General features: G+C 49.8%; 8 protein-coding genes and 1 non-coding gene across 9 annotated transcripts; 5 read left to right on the top strand and 4 right to left on the bottom strand.

Annotated features, from left to right (window-relative positions):
• Positions 1 to 4051: 4051 nt before the first annotated feature.
• Positions 4052 to 4133, top strand: GGI43DRAFT_t137. The gene has a single exon. It is a non-coding gene; the product is annotated as a tRNA-Thr (tRNA).
• A 144-nt stretch (positions 4134 to 4277) lies between these two features.
• GGI43DRAFT_71098 (uncharacterized protein) lies at positions 4278 to 5377 on the bottom strand. The gene is made up of 3 exons (XM_083210191.1): positions 4837 to 5377; positions 4652 to 4780; positions 4278 to 4588 (listed from the first exon to the last, which is right to left on the bottom strand). Exons 1-3 carry the CDS (start codon positions 5128 to 5130, stop codon positions 4364 to 4366), a joined length of 648 nt encoding a protein of 215 aa, XP_083059834.1. The 5' UTR covers positions 5131 to 5377; the 3' UTR covers positions 4278 to 4363.
• Positions 5378 to 10588: 5211 nt separating this feature from the next.
• On the top strand, positions 10589 to 11347 carry GGI43DRAFT_384552 (uncharacterized protein; the record flags this gene model as incomplete). The annotated part of the gene is made up of 1 exon (XM_083203538.1): positions 10589 to 11347. One exon carries the CDS (start codon positions 10589 to 10591, stop codon positions 11345 to 11347), a length of 759 nt encoding a protein of 252 aa, XP_083059833.1.
• Positions 11348 to 12193: 846 nt separating this feature from the next.
• GGI43DRAFT_427997 (transcription activator GCR1-like domain-containing protein) lies at positions 12194 to 13837 on the top strand (the record flags this gene model as incomplete). The annotated part of the gene is made up of 1 exon (XM_083208901.1): positions 12194 to 13837. The coding sequence occupies one exon, from the start codon at positions 12194 to 12196 to the stop codon at positions 13835 to 13837; it is 1644 nt and encodes a 547-aa protein (XP_083059832.1).
• Positions 13838 to 14113: 276 nt separating this feature from the next.
• On the bottom strand, positions 14114 to 15505 carry GGI43DRAFT_384550 (cytochrome P450; the record flags this gene model as incomplete). Its single annotated transcript, XM_083203537.1, has 1 exon — positions 14114 to 15505. One exon carries the CDS (start codon positions 15503 to 15505, stop codon positions 14114 to 14116), a length of 1392 nt encoding a protein of 463 aa, XP_083059831.1.
• Positions 15506 to 16684: 1179 nt separating this feature from the next.
• GGI43DRAFT_407149 (dolichol-phosphate mannosyltransferase subunit 3) lies at positions 16685 to 17630 on the top strand. Its single transcript, XM_083206208.1, has 3 exons — positions 16685 to 17042; positions 17161 to 17229; positions 17325 to 17630. The coding sequence occupies exons 1-3, from the start codon at positions 16995 to 16997 to the stop codon at positions 17484 to 17486; spliced, it is 279 nt and encodes a 92-aa protein (XP_083059830.1). The 5' UTR covers positions 16685 to 16994; the 3' UTR covers positions 17487 to 17630.
• GGI43DRAFT_407146 (uncharacterized protein) lies at positions 17631 to 19932 on the bottom strand. Its single transcript, XM_083206207.1, has 2 exons — positions 17938 to 19932; positions 17631 to 17873 (listed from the first exon to the last, which is right to left on the bottom strand). Exons 1-2 carry the CDS (start codon positions 19739 to 19741, stop codon positions 17746 to 17748), a joined length of 1932 nt encoding a protein of 643 aa, XP_083059829.1. The 5' UTR covers positions 19742 to 19932; the 3' UTR covers positions 17631 to 17745.
• A 345-nt stretch (positions 19933 to 20277) lies between these two features.
• Positions 20278 to 21320, top strand: GGI43DRAFT_407145 (oxidoreductase-like protein). The gene has a single exon (XM_083206206.1). It carries the CDS (start codon positions 20422 to 20424, stop codon positions 21169 to 21171), a length of 750 nt encoding a protein of 249 aa, XP_083059828.1. The 5' UTR covers positions 20278 to 20421; the 3' UTR covers positions 21172 to 21320.
• Positions 21321 to 21347: 27 nt separating this feature from the next.
• On the bottom strand, positions 21348 to 22703 carry GGI43DRAFT_407143 (phosphoribosyltransferase-like protein). The gene is made up of 3 exons (XM_083206205.1): positions 22158 to 22703; positions 21658 to 22077; positions 21348 to 21593 (listed from the first exon to the last, which is right to left on the bottom strand). Exons 1-3 carry the CDS (start codon positions 22188 to 22190, stop codon positions 21444 to 21446), a joined length of 603 nt encoding a protein of 200 aa, XP_083059827.1. The 5' UTR covers positions 22191 to 22703; the 3' UTR covers positions 21348 to 21443.
• Between the last annotated feature and the right edge of the window lie 576 nt (positions 22704 to 23279).

Raw genomic sequence — 23279 nt, 5'->3', positions numbered from 1 at the left:
ATGCTATGCACTGCACACACTAGCTGCGCTTGTCGCTGCGAGCGAGATACAGCGCGCGCGTGCACTGCGCGGCGCTACTTACTTGTACCTTGGAGCTGGTGAGATTACCACTCCATCAGCTTCATTTCAGGCGCTGCCATTCTTCCCCAGCTCCACGCCGCAGCCCCGGCTTTGGGCTAGCATATCGCTAGCTGCTCCTGAAAGCCTGGGGAAGACATGGGTGTCGCCAACACGATGCAATGCTACGACAGATGCGGCGTGCGTCGCGGGCTCAAGCCAGCACTTCAGGCTCAGGCGAGCCGGCATCGAGAATCAGCCTCTGCCGCCTTTTTTCAGGGTCTTTGGACGTTGGTCTTAGCCAGTGATCAGGAGGCGCCCTTTTTAGCCATCCAGGCCCTCCATGCGTCCATCTACCCATCCAATCCCATCCATCCATCCACCCGTTCCTCTGACGCCGAGAATAGCTTCCTAATGGGCAATATATTAGGAACGTAAATGCGGGGTTGCAGAGCTACCTGATGGAGGGTGCAAGTATAAGCAGCGTATTCTTTTGGCGCCGCCACCATGCCGTGGCTACCTCTAAAGTACCTTGCCGGCTATGAACTGCGGGTGAAGCTCAAGGAATACTACCTTGCAATGGTATGTCCCCAACATGCTTAATATAAATTTCCAGCGTTTTACATGCTCGATGCGGACTGAAGAATAATCGGTCCAGCTCTGGATAATGACGAAGCTGCATGTGTCGTGTCACATTGACCCCATAGTATGACTCCGACTGGCCAGCCAGCTCGAGTCCAAGAGACAATATAGCCTGAGCAAGTTGATGGGATCAGGGGCCACACGCAGGACAGCAATTGAGGTTGGATGATTTACGATGCTATTGCCAGGTCCCTTGGCAAGCTAATACCGGGTTGTGAATGCCTTCCTCGTCCCATTGCCATCGCCCGGTCACGGCTGAATCGGCCATCAAGGCCACATCGCCATGGCTATCAATGCAGTGTTAGCTTCTCTTGCCTCCAATCTCTACAAATAAAATCAGGGCTGGCACCTCCTTGCCGATTTGCCACCCAATGGTTCCAACAAAGGTGTCGTGTCAAGTGTCAACATGTCGTCGATGATTCGGATACAAAGCTGCCAGCGGGGTGACGGCTAGGAGGGTCAATTGCATCCGGACGATACTTGATACAGTGCCGGACATGTCTGATGGCACAGCCGGCATGATGGAGCCCAGGTAACGGGCACGCGGAAGGCGAATTGGGAATCAGCCTTGGTACTTTGTACCGCTGGCAAGGAAGTGAGTTGCTTCTCTACACGTTCAGCTCTGCTGAATCTCGCAGCTATACACCATTGATGGCCACCATCAAACTTCTAAATAGACGCATGTATAGAGAATGTAGAAACCATAGCAAGAGAATCGCTAGCACAAGCCACGCCTCGCAAGCATCGCAAATAAGCAATCTTAACGCCCACGCAATCTCAGGCTCACCGCAAGCCAACCGTCTCCTTAACCCCCACACGAGCCTCATGCCTCCTAATCTTGCAATGTCATGGAATTCTATTTGATGCGCGAGAGATTCGGAAGACCAGCTTCCGTTACAGGGAACGCATAACTGGCCCCGGAGGATCTGTATCCGTGGTATCCGCGGGGCAGAAATCGAGCCAAAGACGGGCTTACTGGCCTCGATTTGGGCCAATTGGAGGTCAGGATTGGATAAGTGGTGATACGGTGCTCCTATCTTCTCGCCATTGGCATCGTCTCTGCAGTTTGTTGTTGGCTCCTGAATCCAGTCTACCAATAGCTGAGATACTGCAGAAATCACTAAATTTGAGCTGTAGTCGCAATCTCGAAGCTCAAATGAGCACCGGCAAATATTCACTTATACTTGCTTATACTTGCAGCCAGAAGCACGAAAAGAGTTCTGGAAAGGGGTCAAGAAGAACCAGGTTGCAAAAAGGGGCAGCTGATCAGCAACTATTACAGCCGAAATGGAAAGCAAGGCCAGTTGCTATCAAAATGGGCGTTTATTGGAGGGCTGCAACATGGTATGTTTGAGATACCGCTTATTCAAAATACTAATTGAGCGTGGAGGCAGACCGCATTCTTGCCTCTTTCGCGTAGCATAGGGACGATCCCCGCGATATGATACATCGATGTCAAAAAGGCTAATCTGATCTTTTCTCCTTGCCGACGGGGTCGCCCCGGAGATGTCTGTACAGAGCCGGCTTTGTTCTCTTCTGACAGCCGTCCCCATGCCCATGTAGCCTTACTGTGCTTGGGGGAATATAGCATGCATCTCGGCCGACAGCTCCCTGCTCGATGCCTCGACCGACCGCTTAATATTGGCTGCTCATCGGTCGTACGGATCAGATATCTGAGCTTCTGCGAACAGCATATGGAGCACAAAGCAACGCCTGGTGCTAAGGCTCTAGTGGCTACCACTGCCCCAGCTTTCTCAACGGCATCTGGCTCGCTTAGCAGCATGATTAGCACGAGGAAGCGCTGCATGGGTGACCACACCCTCTCTCTAACTTTTTATATAACCGTACTTGCATCCAATAACACGTCGTTGACTCCTCGCGAAAGCGCCGCCTGAGCGAAAAACCGCGGACCGACGCGCATCATCACATCGCCAGACGAGGTAGCAGCGCATAATATCATCCTGCAAGGAGGGGAATGGCTTTTTTCCCGTGACGAATTTGATATTTCGAGCTGCTTGCGGCTCGACGTGATATCAGAGCGGAACCGTTTCAATTACGAGAACCAGACGACACGAGGTGCTGCTACCGTGCCCCCCACAGAGAGGAATCAATGTTACAGATTTCGCGAATGCTTTTCCGAGAGGTTCGCGGATTAATTTCCATCTTGGCGATATTGCAAATACGACTGCGATACGATGTGCAGCTATTTCTAGACTGTCCATTTACCTGATGGGGTCGCGCTATTGGTGCGTATAACAGTGTAGAGCCTCATGAGAAGCCACAGTTTCATATAATGTAGCAATAGGTAGGTGATTGAAGTTTCGTGTATTGTCAAGATTTAGCTTCTCTAGCATACATCGACTTTTCTACTCTCTGCCTAGCATTCCCCTCTCTTCTGCAATGACGGAATAGATCGGTATCAAATGCCAATTTTGATCTTTGAAACCTGCCTTTTGTAGGGTAGCATTATTATTAGTAGCACCGCTATAAGTAGCATTTTCCGATCAGGAGCAATTTCAAACCCCCTCCAAATTAGTAATAAATGTACGATGGAAACTTTATTATCCTAGTGACATTTCGATGAGTTATTATTGGCAACCAAGCATTTTGGGGTTCATGTGATGCAAATAAACTCGTCGTTCCATGCTCACAAAGCAAGGGTACAATTTCCACGGTACTACTGATTTCAGCGCCACAACTCTCCTGCTGAGAAATATGTGGGGTGCAATGCCTTTTCCTGGTTTTGAGCCGTCTTGGCAAATTCGACCAATGACCTGCGATGATGCTGGAGATTCCAGAGGGGAGACCCGTTTTGATGAGTGGCTGAGACAGGCTCTATCGAAACGTCCATATTTTACGCCATGTGTTCAATCACAAATTAGTAGCATATTTATAGAATAGTATTTGTGTATCCTCCGTTGTCTTACTATTTGTGGCGGGAATCGACGATTCCACCGGAGATATCAGCTTCTGTCAGACCATCTTGTGTCTCCTTACCAATGGACACGGAATTTGAGTGAAAGGATAATATCATACACTCTTCGTAAAATATAGAAAGAATTCACCTCTTTTGAGTTGCTCGTTGCTTTCCTCGCAACAGTGGCCAGCTCAGTTTGCTTGGACGGGCGAATCATCAGGTAGCTAAAAGAACTACAGAGCTCTGTCCAATAATCTCATATTTCCTTTCTCAACTGGTGCCTTTGATCCTTGCTTAATCGAGTTCACACCATCAATCTGTCCTAATTACCATCCTCGCCGCAGCAAAAGTCCACGGCAAAAAGCTCATCTATCTGTGGGGCAGCGTTCGTGGAAGGCGGATAGCTTCATTTTAGTCGCCTCCAGATATACATGAGCCCGCTTGGCTAAGCGGTATAGCGTGTCACTAGTAAATACTTGACATGACAAGGTGATCAGTTCGACTCTGATAGTGGGCATTGTTTTTTTTATTTGCCAATGAACTTTTTGCAATACTGGCTCATTTCTAAGTAACATGACCCTATCTTGAAATAGAAACCCGTGACAAAAGAAAATTGTGGTTGCCGAAAGGGCAGTCCTACCGAATCCTGTCCCATCCTCACCCAGTCGTTAGCCATTCACATCTTGAAAAGTCATTCCTCCATCGTAAAGCCGTTAAATGTTTTCCCCCAAAAGTTAAGAGCTTGGCTTAAAAGTTGATGGTCAAGGCCAAAGAGGCGTGGAGGTTGCTCAACAGACCCTGGGACTGCTGGGCATAAGCGGGAATGCGGGCAATGATAGCACCAGCCAGGTTGACAACGGTTCGCTCAATCAGGTTCAGGACAACACCAATGGGGCCACGGAGGAGAGTGTTGGTAACGAGACCGTTGGGGCCAACAAAGGCGTTGATGAGCTGAGTGTTGGCATCAACGAGCTATTACAAGACTGTTAGATGCTACCCATGTTTGTTTCACTTTGCGGTTGAGACGAAACGTACCTGAGAGAGAGCAGTGAAGATGGACTGCTGGTCGGGAAGGCTGTAAACACCGATGACTGGGGTGGTGATGATGCTTCCAGCATTTGTAACGAGGTTGCTAGCCAGAGCACTGATGCTGGTAATGACGTTCTAAATACACTCAGTTAGCATGTCCTAACAGGTATATCATTGTACTAGTAACATACGGGAAGCTGCTGAACAAAGGTGGTAGCAGTGATGTTGCTAATGGCGGTTCCAGTGGTAGATAAGAGGTTGGCAACGGAGTTGAGAGTGGTGGTGATGGTAGAAGCATTTAAAGTTGGGGCACCGAGAGTGAGAATGCCATCAGCAGCCATCTGCTGAGTGTGGATGGTGTTGGCAAGGTCCTGGAGCTGGTGAATCTGCATGCTCTGCTCGGCCTTCTGGGCTTGCTGGGTCGAGGAAATGGCATAGACAGACTGAGCCGTCAGAGCGGCAGCGAAGAGAGTCTTGAACTGCATATTTGCGGGTGTGGGGTTGGAACTAGGATGAAAAGAAGTTGATGAGATGGATGTGTAGGGTCAGATGTGAGATTGAGCTGACAGTTGCTGTTGACTGACAAGAAGAAGATGGTAATCTAGCCTGGATCCTGTCTTCTCTTTTATATCTTGCGGAGTTTGGGCTCATGTATGAACTAAGGGGTACAGTAAATAAAGAGATGACGTCCTTTCATGAATATATTGTCGAATTCGCAGACCTTGTCTGTCGAAACACTCGACATGGAAATCCATTCCTTGAACTGGACACTTCCAAGACACGCAAGGGAGATCTCCAGGGGAGCAGCCATTACCGGCTTCAACGACTAATACAACGGTTAGTGGCGAATGGACAACAAAAATAGCCTTGGGGAATGTGAGGCTGATTCCAATGCCATTGCTGCCAAGCTTGTGACTGGTAATTAAAGAAGTGCACTCGAAGATTAAATTAGAGACGGAAAAAGGTGTGGCCTCCCAGAGTCATGGAATCTCTGTGCCCTGGTAGCCTGGCGAATGAGATATCCTGAATCGCAGTCGTGCACTATATTTCCATTCCAGCGTGTCTTTGGCTATTCGGAATGTTGACAAGGTCTCGCAGAGGCCCGGGAGACGTAACAAACAGCTCCCCCTCATTCCCATCATTCCCCGCGATGCAAAGATGAGAAAATTGTACGGAGTAGTGATAAATTTGAGGCATGATATTATTTGCCACGGTTGATACGGATATTGCTCCGGGCCATTAGCGCAACGTAGTACTCGTATGGCATCCAAAGAAGGGAGTGTTTGCTGTTTGTATGGCAACTTTGGTACCAAATTCCAAGCAATAGCAGCCGTAGACCGTCTGATAGTTTAAAGCAAGGCTAATTTAGGATTCTCCTTTCGACCATGCATGTGCTCTGTTAAAGTGGGCGTAGGGTGAATCATGAGTGAAGTCCTTTATACCTATGTTGATGTTGGCCGCTATAAGTCTAAAGCTACGCTTTAATAAGCGTCGATATAGGGATCTCCTTATCGAACAAGCCGATTGTCTAATAAACCGCAGTAGTGTCAAACGTTCATATCTTATGTCATGATGTGAACGATATATCTTTAGATGCTTTACACATCACTTGGGCGTGTGCGCTGCATCTCTGGCTCGCCCTATAATATGATCGGCCTGGTACGCCAAGTTGCATTATCTCATCTACCTTATGCATCTTCGATATGGTTCAATAATTCCCTGCTTGCACGTGTAAGAAGCTTGATCCTGGGACGGGAGAAGCTTCCTTTTTCGCCCAATGGCCGGCCTGCCGTCCCGCGAAATACAGGAGTGCTTGGCCCCGCAAATAACGGCAGATGCTAGGATTTTGTACAGGTAGGAGGGGCTCAACAAAAAAAGTACAGCCGAAATGACAGGTTCTCAATCCGTAAAATCTACAGGGAAAAAAAATAATCAAATAACCGCCACTCTATAGCTAATAATAAGATCCTTCGAACTGACATTGCTAATGTGGCTCGCTCTGGATAGGAGGCGTCTAGAAGGCTTCTAAAATGCACTTCTAAGCGCCAAAAATAGGTAGCCGCTATGGTTTTGCGCCAAAGCCAAGATGGGGAAAGATTATTGGCTAACAATGTCGGCGGAGAGAACCGGTGAGCCGCGCGGATCCCAAGCGATAATAGCAACGCTCTGCCAACGATTTTAAGCGGATGGTGGTAGCTTTTCGTATTCCAAGAGCGCAGTCTGGAAGGCAGCGAAGCAATGGCGGCAGTATCTGCTCAGAGCGGACAATTGCCGAACTTCGACTTACAGAGGCCTCTCGGAGCAATCTGGAAAGTCTGCCGAGCCAGGGTCTGCCAGCGTACATGGTGCTAGAGCTAATATAGGCGATATTCACGATGCTTACAGGCATCGGCCCAGGCATCGAGCAGCCATCTCGTCTGTCTACCGAGTCCCAGGCAAACGCCTTTCTGATGATGCGATGCCTGCTACTGGCTCCTTTTCGCTTGATGGAAGCTCGTCTGGAAGGTCGACGGAATATTCTGGACGTGCCCCGTGCTCGTGGGAGACAGGAGGAAATTGCGTGTCTGGGGCTGGATATCTGATAATCGAAATTGCAGATGGAAATTAACAAGACTGTTCGACATCGTACCTTGCATGAATGGGACGCAGAGGGGACCCTGCGTTTGCATTTTTTCTTCCAAGGTTCTCTTTCTCCCCTTGGACCATGTCATGGCCATGCTCCTTGCCACGGCCCTTGCCACGGCCCACGCCTGGAAAATAAGGCTAGACTGATAGCAGGGGCAGGGCCGAATGCCTGCCTACATGTAAGGCAAGTCATGGCAGTAGCTTTGCAGCATTTTAGAGGTAACATTATGCCGCTGCAGCTACAGCGTAGTGTCTGCTGTCAACCACATGCGTCTCTCAATCTACGAAGTATGCTGTAGCTTGGCAGATGGTCTAGAGCCCGGCTGGACTTCCGCATTTGCGAGTGCAATCTGGGCGCTGCTCCATCCTGCTTAGGCATACCATACTGTACATTACTGCGAGGTTGCTTGTGCGTGCACGTGTAAGTGTACAGACTGACTCGGTTACTGGTCTCCAGGTCAGAGATTGGCATCTCATCTCATCTACAAAGTGCCCTCCTTGCATCGGTTTTCACCAGCGCATTACTCGCAGCACTTACCGCTACAAGCAATAGTGCCCCGGACCCCATACGGAGTAATCCCGGCTGAGCACGGCAATTCCACATGTAATTTTGTTACCAGTAAGGAGACAGAGAAGCTGAACTCGATAGACAAAGCAGCAGCCGTGCAAGTGACCTGGGAAAAACGCCATCGTGGCTCAGACCGTTTTTTGGCTTGAGTGGTTATTGTCTCAGTTTCACCGCCTCTGTCTGTACTCGTGTACTTTGTAGTAGTGTCACTCTAGGCAGGAGATGCTAGATGTGTTACTTAGGCATGGCAGCTGGGCAGGTGCCTCTTGCCGGCGTGAGTCACGAGAGACTGCCCTCGCTTGTGCAAGTGCGGGTGGTGCACCTGCTGTGATGAAGATCGGCTGGAAGATCGGTGGAAGGCGACAACTGGCTGCGGCCTTTGATGACATGTGAAAGGACGTGTGCAGCGACGCAGACGTTGAACTCTATTTGCTGCTAGCTAAACACCATTCACCACTCGTGAACGCTGCCAAATCAGTGAATGAATGAATGAACGATTGTCGGTCTACGAGTTAAATCCGGTACATGCCTACTGTAAGTAGCTGACGCACTTGCTCGCCACCTGATGCTGCGGTCGATGGACACGCATACATGCGTATGTATTGAGGCGGATGGCTTATAGACTTGGCAACTTGTTTAGCAGACTCTATTCTCTTTCTGGGGCCCAGACCGTGCAGACCCGAAGCAAGGGAAGCAAAAAAGAACAGTTGCCTGCTCTTATTCTCTGCTCTTAGAGTCTCGATGGGCTGCCTCTTGTTCTCGCCGGAGTAATTGTGGCGGATTGTTTTCCCTAAGCCCCTCCCAATCCGGCCACCTTCGACTAGAAAATGCAACTGATGATCATGGCGCCTTTTTTGATCAGAAAGCCAAGTCCCGTCCCGCAACTCTCTTTTTACCCGTCTGTCCAATGACGTTTCCGGAGTGGCAGCGATCGTAGCGACATCGGATGTCACTGTCCAACCACCACACTCTAGCCGACCACATTTTGCTACGATTCGCCCTGCTACGATTCGCCCTGCTTCGGCTCAACTGCGCATGACCTCCGGCGCTCAGTACCAGCCGTTAACCTGTGTATGCAAGTTGGTGCTGGTACGTGTACGAGTAAAGTATGGCGCTGCAGCGCCACCTCCACTTGGCCTGCAGCAAGCAAGGTACGAACCTCAAGTATGTTCGCCCAAGCTGCGCGAAAACCAACCACGCGAGACCCTCCAGGGTTGTGTCGTCGCATTTGATTCGCTGCTGCGTGGCGCCATGTGCTTCCGGCCATGGACCCTTGCGCCCTGGCTTATAATAGCAAAAGTAGCCCGTGTACTTGAGACAAGCCGCGACGGGCATCATGACGAGCTACAGAGCTGATCTACGCACATGACAGGTACCTGTACGGCGGACACGCATGCACAGATAATTCCCTCGGCTGTGATTCTTTGATTCGACTACTTGCCATTATCTTATTAACCTATGATCCCAGCACACGTATTCGCCTCTCTCTTGCCATCGAAACCCCAACGTCTTGGGTCCTTTGTTTGCTGGTGTTGCAATAGCGCCCTTATAGCGCCCTCGTCGGTTCACCATTTCCACTTCTTAATCATTTAAGCGTTCAAGACCACACGAAGCGAGAGGACCCGTTGGACAGCTCTCCACTCTCCACTTCCCACGGAAGACCTAGCACAAGTGCTACTTAACAGACTGGACACCAGCTCCCGCCGCTTGGCGATGGGCCTTTCCCAACCGCCAACCCATCCTGGGCTCTGGATTCTGGGTCCAATCGATTAACCACGCGACGGCGTCTGCAAGGTGCCCTCTCTTGATTACCTATTACGAGACTGGTTGCTTTTTCAACTCCGATCTCGACGCCCTCTTGACGCCCTCTCGACGCCTTTGGCTTGACTCGGCAGGACTTGTGCTCTTCATCTTGTATAACCGACGACTGCTAGCGTTTATCGTTGCTGGTTCTGCTACCCAACCCTCAACAAGGCCAAAAAAGAGAACGACCATACATACGTAAATAGGGAGAAGATACGAGGTAGTCGCCCCTTCAGATCAGGATATCAAAAATTTTCTGAATCTCGTCATCGCCAGCCAACCCTTGTTGCTGCGGTTTGGACATTTGCTCACCGCCGACTGGTGATTCGATTTTGTTGCTCTAAAGACTCCACAACTGAAAGCACAGAGACCCCGGTCCTGCGTACTGTCCAGGCAGGGATCGACTCACTAGTAACGGGTCCCCCTACAGAGTGGCCCCTTGAACTTTTTTTTTTTCTTTGCCTGTCCCCGCTTGCCGTGGGCTCTTTAATCGGACGCCGGGAACCGAACCAATCGAGGAGTTTGCCGTTGTCAGTCGCAATCCCGCTTGTCGCTCTCATCGATTCGACAAGACCAGGCGCCTCCGCAAGGCCTGGGTGCGATTGTTTTATAACTTTGCGTTATGATCCTCATTTGTGGCTTGTTACTGCCGTAACCCAGACCGCAATTTTTTTCTTGCCTGTTTTGCAATTTCCAGGGGCCTCCTTTCAGTGCGGGAACACTTGCTAAGATCCGTTTGGGTGTTTAAGATATATACTACTCCATATCGTACTCTCGGAATTTTTGCCCTCACAATCTTTTTTATTGACATTTCTCGCGGTTGTGTAATAAAGCCAAAGCTGGCTGCGGTGTCTCACTTTTGTTCAACTCCCTTCCCGGCCCATATAGTTTACATCAACTATACTCGTTATCGCTTATATTGTGCCGGCCACAAACACCAAGAAGCCATGGCTTACTCACCACGGCGCATGTCCGACACCGCCTACCGCAGCTTCCATGATATCGAAATGGTAGACCCCCTCTCATCGCCTCCCTCGACCTCACGGGGGCGCCAACCTGTCCAGTCTTTCAAGTCTCAAAGAGGACATTCTCCAACCATCGTCCAGGTCCAACGCAAAGATTCTGGATATGAATCACATGCCTCCTCACCACGCAACTCAGCCACCTACTTTCGACCCAAGCCTACACGGCGTTCTTCAGGCCTCTCCAAGTATGGCACATCGTCTACTCAGTCACTGAGATCTCGTATTCGACCCACCATACGCCGGCCTGCCACCAGTCAAGCCTCCGCCTCATATCAACTCCGGCCTGTTGGAGCTGGCAATCAAATGGCGTACTATCAGTTCCCAGCTTCAGACCTTGTTGAAGTTACGGAGACAAGCCAAGAAGCACCCAGTGTATGCCTGCCACCGCAGACCACTCATTATTGGACCAGCGACAGGACTCGCCGGTTGGAATATGCTGCCATTGATGCAGCAAGCAAGGGTGTCAAGGGTTGGATCCGAAGGAACCTGCTTCCCGACTGTTTTGCTGGTAAAAATAGGCACGTTGCTTTTGACGATGACTCTGGTAGTGTTCGTCGCTACAGGCTAGACCTGGAGGACGACCAAGACGAGAAGCGTGTGCCTGACTGTACAGCCTCAACTTCATCTCCACACAAGAAACGCTTCTCCATCCGGATTCACCGCAAGAGCGTTAGCTTTTAACCATTCAATGCTTCCCACCGCTTTATCGATGAAACCTTTTGCGATAACTGCTTTTACATTTTTCGACTTTGCATTTCGGCGCACCACATTATTCGGCGTTGTATACCCCGACTGCTTTTTTATTTCTTTCAGGTTTTCGGACGAGTTAAGATACCAAAGATTTATATACCAGGAAAGCGATTTTTTTCCTTTGACTTTTTAATTTTCTTTCAATTTGCATAGACATATAGGAGTGGGAAAAGAAACCTGGGTTTGTCATGGGGATGGCACCCTTTGTTACGTCTTGGCTTACACAATTGCGGATGGATAACGACAGCTGCACTCGAGCAGGCTGGGGAGTGCAGCATCCAACAGTCTGGAGGAGACGAATGACCAATATTAGTTTCAGTTGCTGAGTGGAATAAAGAACACAAGAGGTCGTTGAGACTGGAATGTAGCAGGATTGAAGAGGCGACGATAGGGGCCTGCGTATGGCCCGTGAGGATAAGCAAAGCTGAGCTTAGGCTCTTTGTTCCTCAATTCGTTCTTTAAGATAGAACAATCAAAGACACTGTCACAATTATTCATTACACAACTCCCAAGCAAACAATGATCCATAGATTTCTCTTGTAATTATAAAACGGATATGCCCTCGTGAATCTTGTAATTGTGAACACGTATTGAATCACTCATCAAGTCCCTGTCTTCGCGCCAAATTAATCGAAACAGCGCATGAATTGCGAGTGAATCGTGGCAGCGAACCAGCTCTCTACTTAGCCAACCGACAGTTCTGGCATTACAAAACGAGCCTTTGCCGCCCAGTACACTGGCAGTGTCCGAAGCGCCACGTCTTCCATCTCTCGCCCCATGTCTTTGCTTCCAGCTCCGAAAGGGCCGCCGGCAGACCCACCCGGCAGTCGGTCTTACTTGCGGGGCCTAGTTCGGCGGCCCGGCCCAGTATCACCGCTACATCATCCTGCAGCAGTGCGAGGGACCATCACTTCGGGTTCCAGAAGAAGGGAGAAGAAGAAGAAAAAGACAAAGAGAGAAATCTTCCAAAAAGGCGCAAATTCATCACTAAAGTCGGTGGATTTACTAGATGGAGTGCCAATTGAGCTGGCGAGAGCGGTGGTAAATATGCAGCAGTATTATACGTCGGGGGTGGATGAGCTTGCGGAGAAATTAGGCAACGTGGAGGAAGAACTGAGGCGAACAAAGGAGGAGAATATTAAGATGAAGGAGAGGCTGAACATGCATTTTGGCATGCTGGGACAGGCGGCGGAGTTTATGCAGAGGGTTAGCGAGGCGCTTGGAACGGCGATGCCGGTGGATGAGGAGATGGTGGCAAGTAAAGAGGGAGGAGAGGGGCTGGACCAGGGCTTTGCTGATGATGGTGATTTGACAATGACGGGGGTGAATATGGAGGTGCCGCCGACGCCGGTGGAGGATAGGCTGCCTATGATGAGTACGGGTCGGATGGCGAGCAGCAGATGGATGATGCAGGAGAAGAGTCCTGCTCAGAGGAGGAAGGGAAAAGAGAAGAGGAGGATGGTTTCGAGAGTCTTGCCAATTAGAGAGAAGAAGAAAAATTCTCAAGATGATGGGGATGGTGATGTGGAGGATGAGGGTGATAACATTGGTCCAATGAAGAAATCTCAACCGGAAAGCTTGGAGGAAGAGAGTCGCCAAAGGTGCAAGGACAATGACAACACTGACGATATCGACGACGATGCCAGAATATTACAAGGAGCACCCCGTCTACAAGAAGTCATACGCCAAGATGCGATACGTCGAAGTGCTATACGTCCAAACAGTATACATTATATCCAATCCCACTTTACACCAATCAATCGTACTCCATCTCGCCAAAGCACACCGTCAGTCGACGACAACGCCGACTCAGACGAATACCGCCCTTCCTCACCATCAGCAGCCTCATTTTCATCCTCGTTCTCACCATCAGGTTCCCCTACCCCATCTCTCTATGAAGAAGAAATTGCCCCATCCTCAACTACCATCGTCACAAAACCAACCCCTTCACCAAACCCTCACCCTCAAACTCCCCCGCCAGCATCATCGTCATCAGCATCGTCTTCCTCCCCTCCTTCCAAGCCCCGATACTCTGTTACAAGACGTACCACAATCCCCCGCTATGCATCCGGCCCTCCTGGCAAACCCTTTCGCTTCCACCGCATGGGCCGTACCGTTCTCGACGTCTGGATAGAGTACAAGCGCGGCTCGAAGGGTAATCCAGCCATTGAGGCGCTGGAGCGGCAGTACGGTACTGAGTGGCGCACAGGGGAAGATACCCGGGAGTTAAAGTACGCGAGCAACTATGTCAGTGTACGGCAGAAGGTGGTGAGTCAAGTAGAGGAGATGTGCGAGAGGGAAGGCATCAGTGTGATGGAAGCATGTAGGAGGTTAGATGAGAGGGTGGATGGGAGGATGCAGATGTTGATTTCGGCTGTGAGAAAGGGACAAGATCCGTTTGTGGTGATTCCCAAGAGGTGAATTTGTGCTTAATTTATTATGTAGATGAATATCAGATTTGAGGAAAGTCAGGTTGAGTAAATAAATATAATAGTTACTATTAAGACATTAAAAGAAAAGTAGTGTTCCGTTTGAGGCTCAATTAGCTAGTATTACGCTCCACGTTTTCCACCGTCACCCATTGTCCCTGCCCTACCATCAAATCAAGTCAAATCAAGTCAAATCAATTGGTATCAATTTTCATTCATTCCTTTTTTTCCTTCATAAACCAGAGATGCTCACGTAGCTCACACATCTCTAGTAAGTGGCCTTGGCTCTAGCCGTCACCCTGACAGAAAAGTCAACCGGGCGAGTATTAAACCATCCATCCTCCTCGAGCTGATACTCTGGGTTCGCTAGCTCAAAGTCGAATTCTCTAATCAGCATGGCCAGGACAATGAGACTCCACTGCAGGGCATACTGCTTGCCAATGCATTCTCTCTTGCCATTGCCAAACCACTTCTTGGCGCCAGCGGGCAAGTTATCAAAGGCCTCACCAATCATACGCTCGGGCTTGAATGCCATCGGCTCCTCAAACACAGTGGGATCGCGGTTCACTCCTTGCAAAACGATAATCATGGGCTGATTGTGAGCAATCTGGTATTTGCCCCCGCCTAGCAGCACAGGGCTCTTGTCACCTTCCCTTGGTCGTGGTTCAATGTTGAAACCAGGTGCGACGGAAGACAGGCGGAGTGATTCGCGCATGATGCCTTCAACATACTTTAATTGTCCAAGATGATCAAATTCAAACTCTCCAGCGCCAATGACTCGGTCCAGCTCCTCGCGAGCTTTGACAACAACGTCTGGGTTGTGCAGAAGGTACAAGATGGCGTAGACGAGCAAGCAGGGTGCGGTGCTGCTGCCAATGGGCATCGAGACTATCTCATCGATGACTTGCGAGGGAGTCAAAGCCTTGCCAGTTTCCGGATCCGGGGTGGTCATCATGACGGACAGCATATCCTGTCTATCTGTCGGGTTATCGTTACGGAACTGGACCAGTTCTGAAGCATATTCTCGCATCAACTTGTTTGAAGACTTGAATTTGCGGCCATAGACCAGCCAGTTGACTAGCCCAGGCCGTGTAGGGCGCTTCATCGCCTCAGATGTAGAGTCCTCCATTGCCTGGATCATTGGATGCGGAGGACCACTCAGTCCATTAAGCCGCTTACCGAAGAAGACATATGTGTTCGTCTCGAGATTTAGCCTATTGAGCTGTTCCAGGGGGGTGATTGTATTGCTGCCTCCGAGGTTCTTCCAAGTTTGGAAAAGCTCTCCAGCGAGATTGCGCATTTCTCTAAAGTGAGTAGACACAACTTCGGGCTTGAGCTGGGGATAAATGATTCGGTGAGCAATGCCCCAGCTAGCCTCATCGTCATAGGCCGTGAAGAGTGCGTCGTGGACGGCAGCTCGAATCTCGACGATGGGTCCGCCGACGTACTTGCGGAAGCGTTTCTCATCACAAATCTCCTCAGCTAAAGCAACACTAGCAATGAAGACGAGGGTCTTCCCAAGGACTTTGATCTGAAAGATCTCGCCATACTGGTCTGAAAGCTTCCTGAGCGAGTCCCAAGTGTTGCTAGGCTTGACATCAAAGATGTTGCCCAGCAATGGCACGCCAGGTGGCTTCGGAATGGGAGTTGGTGATGCCATGATTTCCCGCGTCGTAGATTTGAAAACACGAAGAGCTATCAATGGACAGCAGAAGAGCTGGAAAAAAGGAGAGGGAAGTGAAAGAAGATGAGAAAAAAAGCTAGGGAAGATCACAACTACAGACAAGCAGGGCCTAATGGCTGTAATATATGGCAGTCTACTGGGTGCCGCCAGCAGGTCATGGAGCTGCGGTAAGACATTGGCTTTTCTTTCTTGTGCTACCATAATTATAAATACGGCCTGCTTGCTTGGTTCACGGTGCCAGCTCATGCATGCAGCAGCCACTAGCCCTGCAGCTCCAGGCCAAGAGCAAGCATCCAGAGCTCGAGATGTCTTTGGATCTGGCTCCAAGACCAGTGTTGCCCCCTCTTCTCATTTTGGGATCCGCGAATTGCAAGCTGCAGACTGAGACATTCCCCGCCGCCTGGCGTCATTTGGCCCATATCGGGAAACAAGCTGTCTTAGCAGCTCCCTGTCGCAACAAGATGTGCATTGGACAGACTGCATAATTAAGTCGGTGATATGGGAATATGGTGCCAGTGGCAGCAGTATTACTCGTACTCGCGCTGCCGCTATCCCATGGCATTGCAGAAGAGGATCAGCAAGCGGCCGGCACATCGCAAGGGCTGCATTAGCGCCCGGAAGCTGGATGGATGGACGGCGACAAGGACGGCCAGAATCTGTCTGGCTGTGGTGCAGAAAAGCAAATTGCCGGCCTCCTAGTGGCCACCTCGCACCAGCAAAAGTCCATTTGGATGGATGCCAATCTCATCTCGGATAGGATCTGTTGCGACGCTGGATATCACCGACATGCGCGGCCACTGGACGCCACACCTGCCAGAGCAAAGCTGAATACAAGGGTCATTTCTGTGAAAAATTGGTGGAGGTGGGAGCCCAGATCCGCCTGGGAGCCCATGCAGCTGGTGAAAAGCTGAGAAAGACGATCGATCTGAGCCAGCGGATGGCACACTCCGACTGGGCTGGCTTTTGGGTGGTGAACTGAGTACACCCAGGTCAAGTGACCGCACAGAGACGTCATTGTATACGCAGGAAATTTCATAGTCAAAGGAGCAAATGAGAGAGGACAGTATATTCGAATCAATGTTAGTAGGTAACGAAAGAAAGGAACAGCAGTGCAGTGCAGTGCAGAATAGAACAGAGCACAGCAGATAGTAGATGTGTTTGTTTGTTTGTTTGGCAAGGGCCACAAGCAATTGCTGTAGTTCCACCTGAGGCAGCGGCTTACCTAAGTCAAGCCTCCCATCCCTCTAAAGTTTACAGGGTGTTCAGAAAAACGCGCCAAAAGGAAGGCTTAGCTGCGCTACGCTACACGTCTCCAGAGAGCTTCCCGGCCGAGGCGCCACCTGTTTGCTAGAAATCACAAACTCGCAAGGGGGACCACCGCAAACCACCACCCAATTCCCACGACATCCGGCCATTGCAGATCCAGCCTCACGCTCATTTCGTCATTCTCTTTCTCGTCGCCATCATGACCCGCGCTCAGCAGACTATTTCTCTCGGCCTCTTGGTCTCTTCTGTACGAAAGCTGTTCCCCTTGAGCGCTTGCTTGCCCCCTTCTTCTCCCTAAAGGCTGCAATGCCACATTTTGTCGAAAGCGAATCTGATGAGCTAACTGATTGTCACGTTTGAAATAGATCTACTTTGCTCTCTTCCTTGAGCTCATTCCTCTCCCTCCTCTTGTCCAGAAGGAAATCATCCCTGTGGTGCGTTTAATCCAATCCTCAGCTATCTGCGAACCGATTATCGATTATCATATGACATGCGACCTGTTCTCAACTAACTCTCCCGACCGTTATAGCTTCCCTTCTGGGCCCTCATTTCTTTCGGCGCTTTGCTCCTCTTCCGTCTCGGCTGGGGCGTCTTCACGTTCAACGATGTTCCCGCGGCGCACAAGGAGCTGATGGCGGAGATTGAGATGGCAAAGGTCGACCTGAGGAAGCTTGGTGTTGACGTGGATTAAATTAAGAAGCATACGTGGCGCAACTGGAAGGAGATATACCATAATTCATAAAATAGTAGTGGGCAATGCATTATCACTGTGGGATCAATATAGGTAGCTCTTCATGTAATCGAAGCCCCATTCAGGCTTACTGTCTCTTTGCCATTTGATGATTGAGTCAAGCGCTCATCTTGAACAAGATCAAAACACCTCTTACTTGGACTACCGTAGACCATCCCTTTTATGCATCATAACTCATTAACAGAGAAGTAACCCTACTTCATTGCTCGCCTACAACTAATGCCACAATAGTTTTAACAGCGAGGGATGGGTCCTGCCCTCCCTCTACAAGATCTTCAAACAGTTTTGGAAGCCTTCCCAGCACGCCCCGTTGGTCCGCCTTTCGCCCTGTAGGTAGATTTATTAGCACTTGGTCTTCGAAGTTTTGAGAACGAAGCGAGAATCGACTTACATTTACCTGGTACGCCAATCATGACAGCCACCTTATTTTGCGCCTCCCCGATCCAGTCAAAATCAATCTTCCACTCTAACCGTACTGATGATGTGGGGTCTGCTCGCCTCTTTGACGGAATATCAAACTCAAACGCCTGCTGACCCATGAAATGAACTAAATCAGCCTTCTTAAAAGATGGGGTGGAGGCTGATTGAGCTTCCTTCTCCAGCTCTTCGGCTGCTGCCTTTCGTGCCGGCTTTCTCTTCCGCGTCTCGGCAATGGCCTGTAAGAATTCTCCCTTGGACGCCAGTTCGCGATCCAGTTTAGACCATAAATATGCCCTTTGAACCGCAGCCTGGTACCATTCTCCCATAGCCCATGAGAGTATCCCTATGTTACGCTGCATACTCCTGTTGCAATCCCCTTCACATATCTTTGTAACAAATGGCCCAAGTTCAGCCCTTGCCGAAGGCTCTAGGGAATGTACTTTCAGCTCCATAATGCTGGAATTCATTGCGTTCACCACCATCTCTACCTTGGAGGTAAAGAGTCCAGGTGCATCCTTTGACCTGAACGTCATGATGCGTCGTTGTCGCAAAGGCTGTTCTTCATCCGAGTGCAAAAGAGCCACAGTCGATGTGACGTCGAATGGACTAAATAGCTGTAGGTATGGCAGCTCTTCGTCTGCTGTCATTTTTATAGGATGGTTCGACTTGATATCTGTAATCTTGACTTCATCTTCTGCCGTGGCGACAACGGGAGTTGTCCTCCCAAAAGGCAGCAATGCCGCAGGATTTAACGCCGCTTTCAACAGCTGCTGCGATGGTGGCGGCGGAGGCTGTGTTTCCGAGTCCACGAGATGCCGTCGCACCACATTAAACACCTCTTCTTCATCTGCAAAGCTCAAGATACGTCCAGAAGCCTGCATTAGCCGAATTCTATCGTTCTCCTTGCTCACAACCTGCAGATCCCGCTTCAGTTTTTCAATCTCTTCATCCAAGGCCAATTTTTCCTTTCTCTTGTCTCCATTTGGATCAAATGCTGGAACTTGGCGAGCTGGGTGGGCTTTAACGTCTAAAGAGGGCTCTTGTATACTATTTTCGCTTTCCCCTCGCGGTAGTTCGAAACTATGCATTGGCAACCCAGATCTCTTGCTAGGTTTTTCGAGGGGGCGACTTTTTGAGGGTTTTAAAGGGGAGCTATGTTTCGTTCTAGGCTTGTCTCTCCATCGCGACGGACTGCTGTGTATGCCTTTTGGTGGTGTGAATGAAGTGGCGTCTGGGATAGATGGCGGCAGCTCAGGCTCTGGGTATAGAAGGAGTCGGCCCGTATTTGGTGATCTTCGCTGTCTTCTGCCTAAGAACGAATCCGCCTCGTCGTCTCCCTCAGGCGCGGGTGGTGGGAGCGGTCGTGGCCTCGGTTTGAAAGGCGATCTTATAGGTATATTGGGCAAAACATTGTCGGATTGTTGTGAAGAGGGTAGCGACCCAGAGCTCAACGTAGCTCCATTTGTGTCTTGTGCTGGATCGCTCGCCGCTGGCGTAGGAGCCTTGTCTGAATTGTGGGCAGCTTCTCCTGCTTCCTTGTCGCTCGAAGATGCAGTCCGCTGTGATCCTGTTGGTGCATGTCGTGCCTTGTCCAAATGCTGCGGCGGATGACGAATTTCATTGGCTCTCGCGGTTGCATCATCCAGAGGGCGAGCTGTCCGAACCCTTGAGGGCTTTGACGGTGTCGACGTCGCGTCGCTGCTGCTGCTGCTGCTGTTGTTGACAAAAGAATTTCGTGGTGAGACCCGACGTCTCTTTGACGCAGGCTCATCCATTGTGGCAGAGCAAGGGAGTGGTGAAAGGCTATCCCATCCAACAAGGTAAGGTGCTTGTTTAACTATGTAAACAAAAAACGGAAAAAAAGGAAAAATATCGCCGACTATGAACAGCTTGGCGATGCGGGATGGTGTTTTTGGCCGAACGGAGCGCGTCACAGCAAGCTGCAGCCCAAACAATGCGGGCTTGGACCGAAGCGGTAGGCGGTAGCTGCCGGGGTGTCTGAGAACTACCCGCTAAAGCTTTTTAGTGGTCTTAGCAGCATGAGCCTGTAAGCAATGATTGTTTATGCTGTTACTGGTTATGCTTTTGTTTTTGTTTTCTCTCTAAACAAAATGCATTCTATTTTATTTTTGAAAAGCGTATTATTAAATCAAGATTGACCAATCCTATAGTACCGCCTTGACCTTTTTTCTACCGGGAAGCGTCAAGATGAGGCTCCAGAGCTGAGACTTACATTTGCTCTGCCATCACGTGCAGCTCTCCCTTACCAAAAATCCTTGCCGGCTTCCCGCCCGATGACGTCCGAATTGCCCCCCACAAAAGCTTTGCGACGCCGAACTGCGAATTCCGGATCTTTGCGTGTCTCTCTTCTCCGGCCTTTGTCTTATATATCTGCCCTTTGCGCTGCGTCGCATCTGCTGCGGCTCGATCCTCAGAAGTCTGTCAACTTATCACCATGTCGTCAAGAACACTAATATCGCGAATGAGCCTTGCACGGCCGAGCGCGGCTTTGTCGCAAGGGCAGTGCTGTCGACGATGCTTTGCCAGCGTCACAGGAGCCGGCGCAGATGAGCAATGGCCTCAGAAAACACCTCTCGGAGCATACTACGAAATCATCTTCAAGAACCCTACTGCATATTCACCTACCTCAACGCATCCGAAGGCCCTGTCCCAAGATCAGACTCTGAGTCACAAGCCTCAGGGCGATACGCCGAAGACTTTGTTTGGTCAAACAAACCCAACGCGTACATTCCTTTCTCAAAAAGAGCCACTACCGACAACCCCAGAAGATAGAGCGCGTGTCGTTTTCGGTTCCCGTCTCCTCGGCCCTGCCGAAGAAGCTGGCCGCCTCGCCGCCAAGAAGGCCAAGTCTACATATGTCGCCGGTATCTTGGTACCCCCTCGCCCAGAAGAACCAGACAACTGCTGCATGAGCGGGTGCGTCAATTGCGTGTGGGATCGTTACCGGGAAGACCTAGAAGAGTGGTCGATGAAGAAAGCAGAAGCAAAAGCACGATTAAAGGCCGGGGGCAGTACCATGGATTCCGACGGTGGCGGATCAGAGGCGGCCTGGGCGGGCAAGATTTCAAAGGATATGTGGGATGAAGAGGCCTTTCAGAATGTTCCTGTTGGCATTCGCGAATTCATGAAGCAAGAGAAGAAGCTAAAGGAGCGGCACCAGCGGGAAGGTACGTTGGGAGGCTAAAAGAAAAGGAAGAAATAAAGGGAATAGATAGACATTGGGTCTGGGCTACAGCAGACGGCATGTGTTGACGGTAAACCGACCTACACGGAGTATGATAAGGGCATTACGCATAGAGCTTTGATATCCAGCATGCAACATATATTGATAGACACGGAGAATATATCTAGAGCAGGAAATACGAGTAATAATATATAATTGGTATCTTTCACTATTTTGTTTTTTATATTTCTTCTATATTTTACGTCTTCGCAAGCTTAAACGACACCCATGCTTTACGCCTTCTGGGCGAATCGGTCGTGCTCGTCAATGTCGATGGCCTCCCAGGGGTAGTTAATCCAGGCATCGCCGCAGGTGACAGCAGCGGTGTAGCGGCTCTTGATCATCTCCTCGGGCAGCTGACCCTTCTTGGGCTTGTCCTTGTTCTATATCGAATGTTAGCAAAAGCCGATCCCATTTACCATACCGCAAAGATGTCTTTAAACGTACGTGGAGAACAAAGATGCTGAACTCAGCCTTGGGGGCATCGGGTCCGATCTTCTGGCGGGCCTCCTCGACATCCTTCTCCAGCTCCTTGACGGCATACTCGAGGGTCGTCCGGGTGTCGTCGACCTCGTCCACGATCAGGACACGCTTGCCGACGAGGTTCTGCATCTCGCCCAGGGCGGAGAGATCGAGCCACTGGGTACGGGTGACCTTGGTGCCGATCTCCTCGACCTCGCTGTTGCCGAGGGACTCATACAGGGAGAGACCGATGGCCTGGATGGGGATGTTGGGAGATCCGGGCTGCTTGAGGAACGAGCGCAGGATACGGGCCGGGACGTAGCCACCGCCGCCGATGGCGATCATGAGCTGCGGCTTGAACTCCTCGAGGATCTTGGGAGCGGCCTGCTGGCACAGCTTGTGGACCTGTAACAGTGACGCTGGGTTAGCGTTTGTTCACTCTTGGAGCAAATACGAAAATTGAGCTATTCAAGGGTTTGCCATACATCGTTGTACGTAACGTAGATCTTCTCAACCATTTTGACGGCTTTTTTTTTTTTTTTTAACACAAAGTCGTAATTCGTAAGGAGGGTATCAAGTGAAGAAATGAGGTGCTATATAATTAACTTATATAGTGAAAAATACGAAAGATGCGAGACGAAGCTGGTGACTTCGGGAGCGATGCAAAATACGCGGAATGCCCAAGAGGAAGAAAGAAAAAGGAAGAGGAGAAGAAAAAAAAAAAAAAGAAGAAAAGAGAGGCAATCACCACAAAATGACTGCCCACATGCTTTCGGCGGCTCCCGATAATTTTTTTTTTTTTTTTAGTCCCATTTTCCCCTCCCCCACCATCGAGCATGCCGTCACTTTGGCAGAGATTCATTTCCAGCTTGGCATCATCTTACCCTGCATGGCCCGCCCCATCAGCTACAGCGGATAATTTTTTCAGGCTAGAGCATCTTATTCAAATAAGCACTGGCCTAGTAAGAGTTTTCTTCTACTCTATGCCGGGCCTGAAAACTGCTTGTATGCAAACGTGCTAACCTGTTAACATGTACTACAGTACCAGAGCTAATCTGAGTCAAAATGCAAATGCAGAATGGGGACAATCAAGGCACCAGTTTTGACTTCCTGGCAAACATCAAACACCCGGGCGGGAAAGGCCGTAGGCAGCAGCATATCCACCTGCAGGTATGAAGAATGGAGGAATATAGGCGTGACTCGGTGTTTTTGCGTATGGGCCTGCAGATGTTCACTAGCCAGGTTGAGAATAGTTGCTTGGAGCGAATATAATATCCCTTTTTGGAGTGCTAATGAGTAGACTAAAGAGAAGGCGGTCTCTAATTCACCGCCTGTGAAATGATTCAGTCATGGTTCGCTTGAAGAATCTTGACAGTACAGTCTAACAGTTTGGATCTATATGAGAGAGCAATTTATATACCAAGCGCCTACAGCATCACATGTTGAAATATAGGTAGACAAAGTAGGCAACTATCGCAAATCCATATTTAACCATAAGCAACCATACAATATAGCTGTGGCTGGTCATGGCAATCAGACGCTCTAATCTATATATGCCAAATATTAATTTCCATCTTTTACCTAAAGATCAAGCCTGGCTCAAACAA

This window comes from Trichoderma evansii (assembly GCF_050947405.1).
Source record: "Trichoderma evansii strain SZMC 28006 chromosome Unknown GGI43scaffold_12, whole genome shotgun sequence".
Lineage (NCBI taxonomy): Eukaryota > Fungi > Ascomycota > Sordariomycetes > Hypocreales > Hypocreaceae > Trichoderma > Trichoderma evansii.
Note: the sequence above shows the minus strand (reverse complement) of the source record. Positions and strands in the feature narration are given on the sequence as shown.

Excerpts from the sequence above, each read along its gene's own strand:
- GGI43DRAFT_71098 (XM_083210191.1), bottom strand. The coding sequence starts at position 5,130 with ATGCAGTTCAAGACTCTCTTCGCTGCCGCTCTGACGGCTCAGTCTGTC. Across the intron at positions 4,781-4,836 it reads CCTTTGTTCAGCAGCTTCCC|AACGTCATTACCAGCATCAG; the intron begins GTATGTTACTAG and ends GAGTGTATTTAG. Across the intron at positions 4,589-4,651 it reads TCTTCACTGCTCTCTCTCAG|CTCGTTGATGCCAACACTCA; the intron begins GTACGTTTCGTC and ends GTCTTGTAATAG.
- GGI43DRAFT_407149 (XM_083206208.1), top strand. The coding sequence starts at position 16,995 with ATGACCCGCGCTCAGCAGACTATTTCTCTCGGCCTCTTGGTCTCTTCT. Across the intron at positions 17,043-17,160 it reads TCGGCCTCTTGGTCTCTTCT|ATCTACTTTGCTCTCTTCCT; the intron begins GTACGAAAGCTG and ends CGTTTGAAATAG. Across the intron at positions 17,230-17,324 it reads AGAAGGAAATCATCCCTGTG|CTTCCCTTCTGGGCCCTCAT; the intron begins GTGCGTTTAATC and ends CGACCGTTATAG.
- GGI43DRAFT_407146 (XM_083206207.1), bottom strand. The coding sequence starts at position 19,741 with ATGGATGAGCCTGCGTCAAAGAGACGTCGGGTCTCACCACGAAATTCT. Across the intron at positions 17,874-17,937 it reads GATTGGCGTACCAGGTAAAT|GGCGAAAGGCGGACCAACGG; the intron begins GTAAGTCGATTC and ends ATCTACCTACAG.
- GGI43DRAFT_407145 (XM_083206206.1), top strand. The coding sequence starts at position 20,422 with ATGTCGTCAAGAACACTAATATCGCGAATGAGCCTTGCACGGCCGAGC.
- GGI43DRAFT_407143 (XM_083206205.1), bottom strand. The coding sequence starts at position 22,190 with ATGGTTGAGAAGATCTACGTTACGTACAACGAT. Across the intron at positions 22,078-22,157 it reads TCTACGTTACGTACAACGAT|GTCCACAAGCTGTGCCAGCA; the intron begins GTATGGCAAACC and ends TCACTGTTACAG. Across the intron at positions 21,594-21,657 it reads TCAGCATCTTTGTTCTCCAC|AACAAGGACAAGCCCAAGAA; the intron begins GTACGTTTAAAG and ends CATTCGATATAG.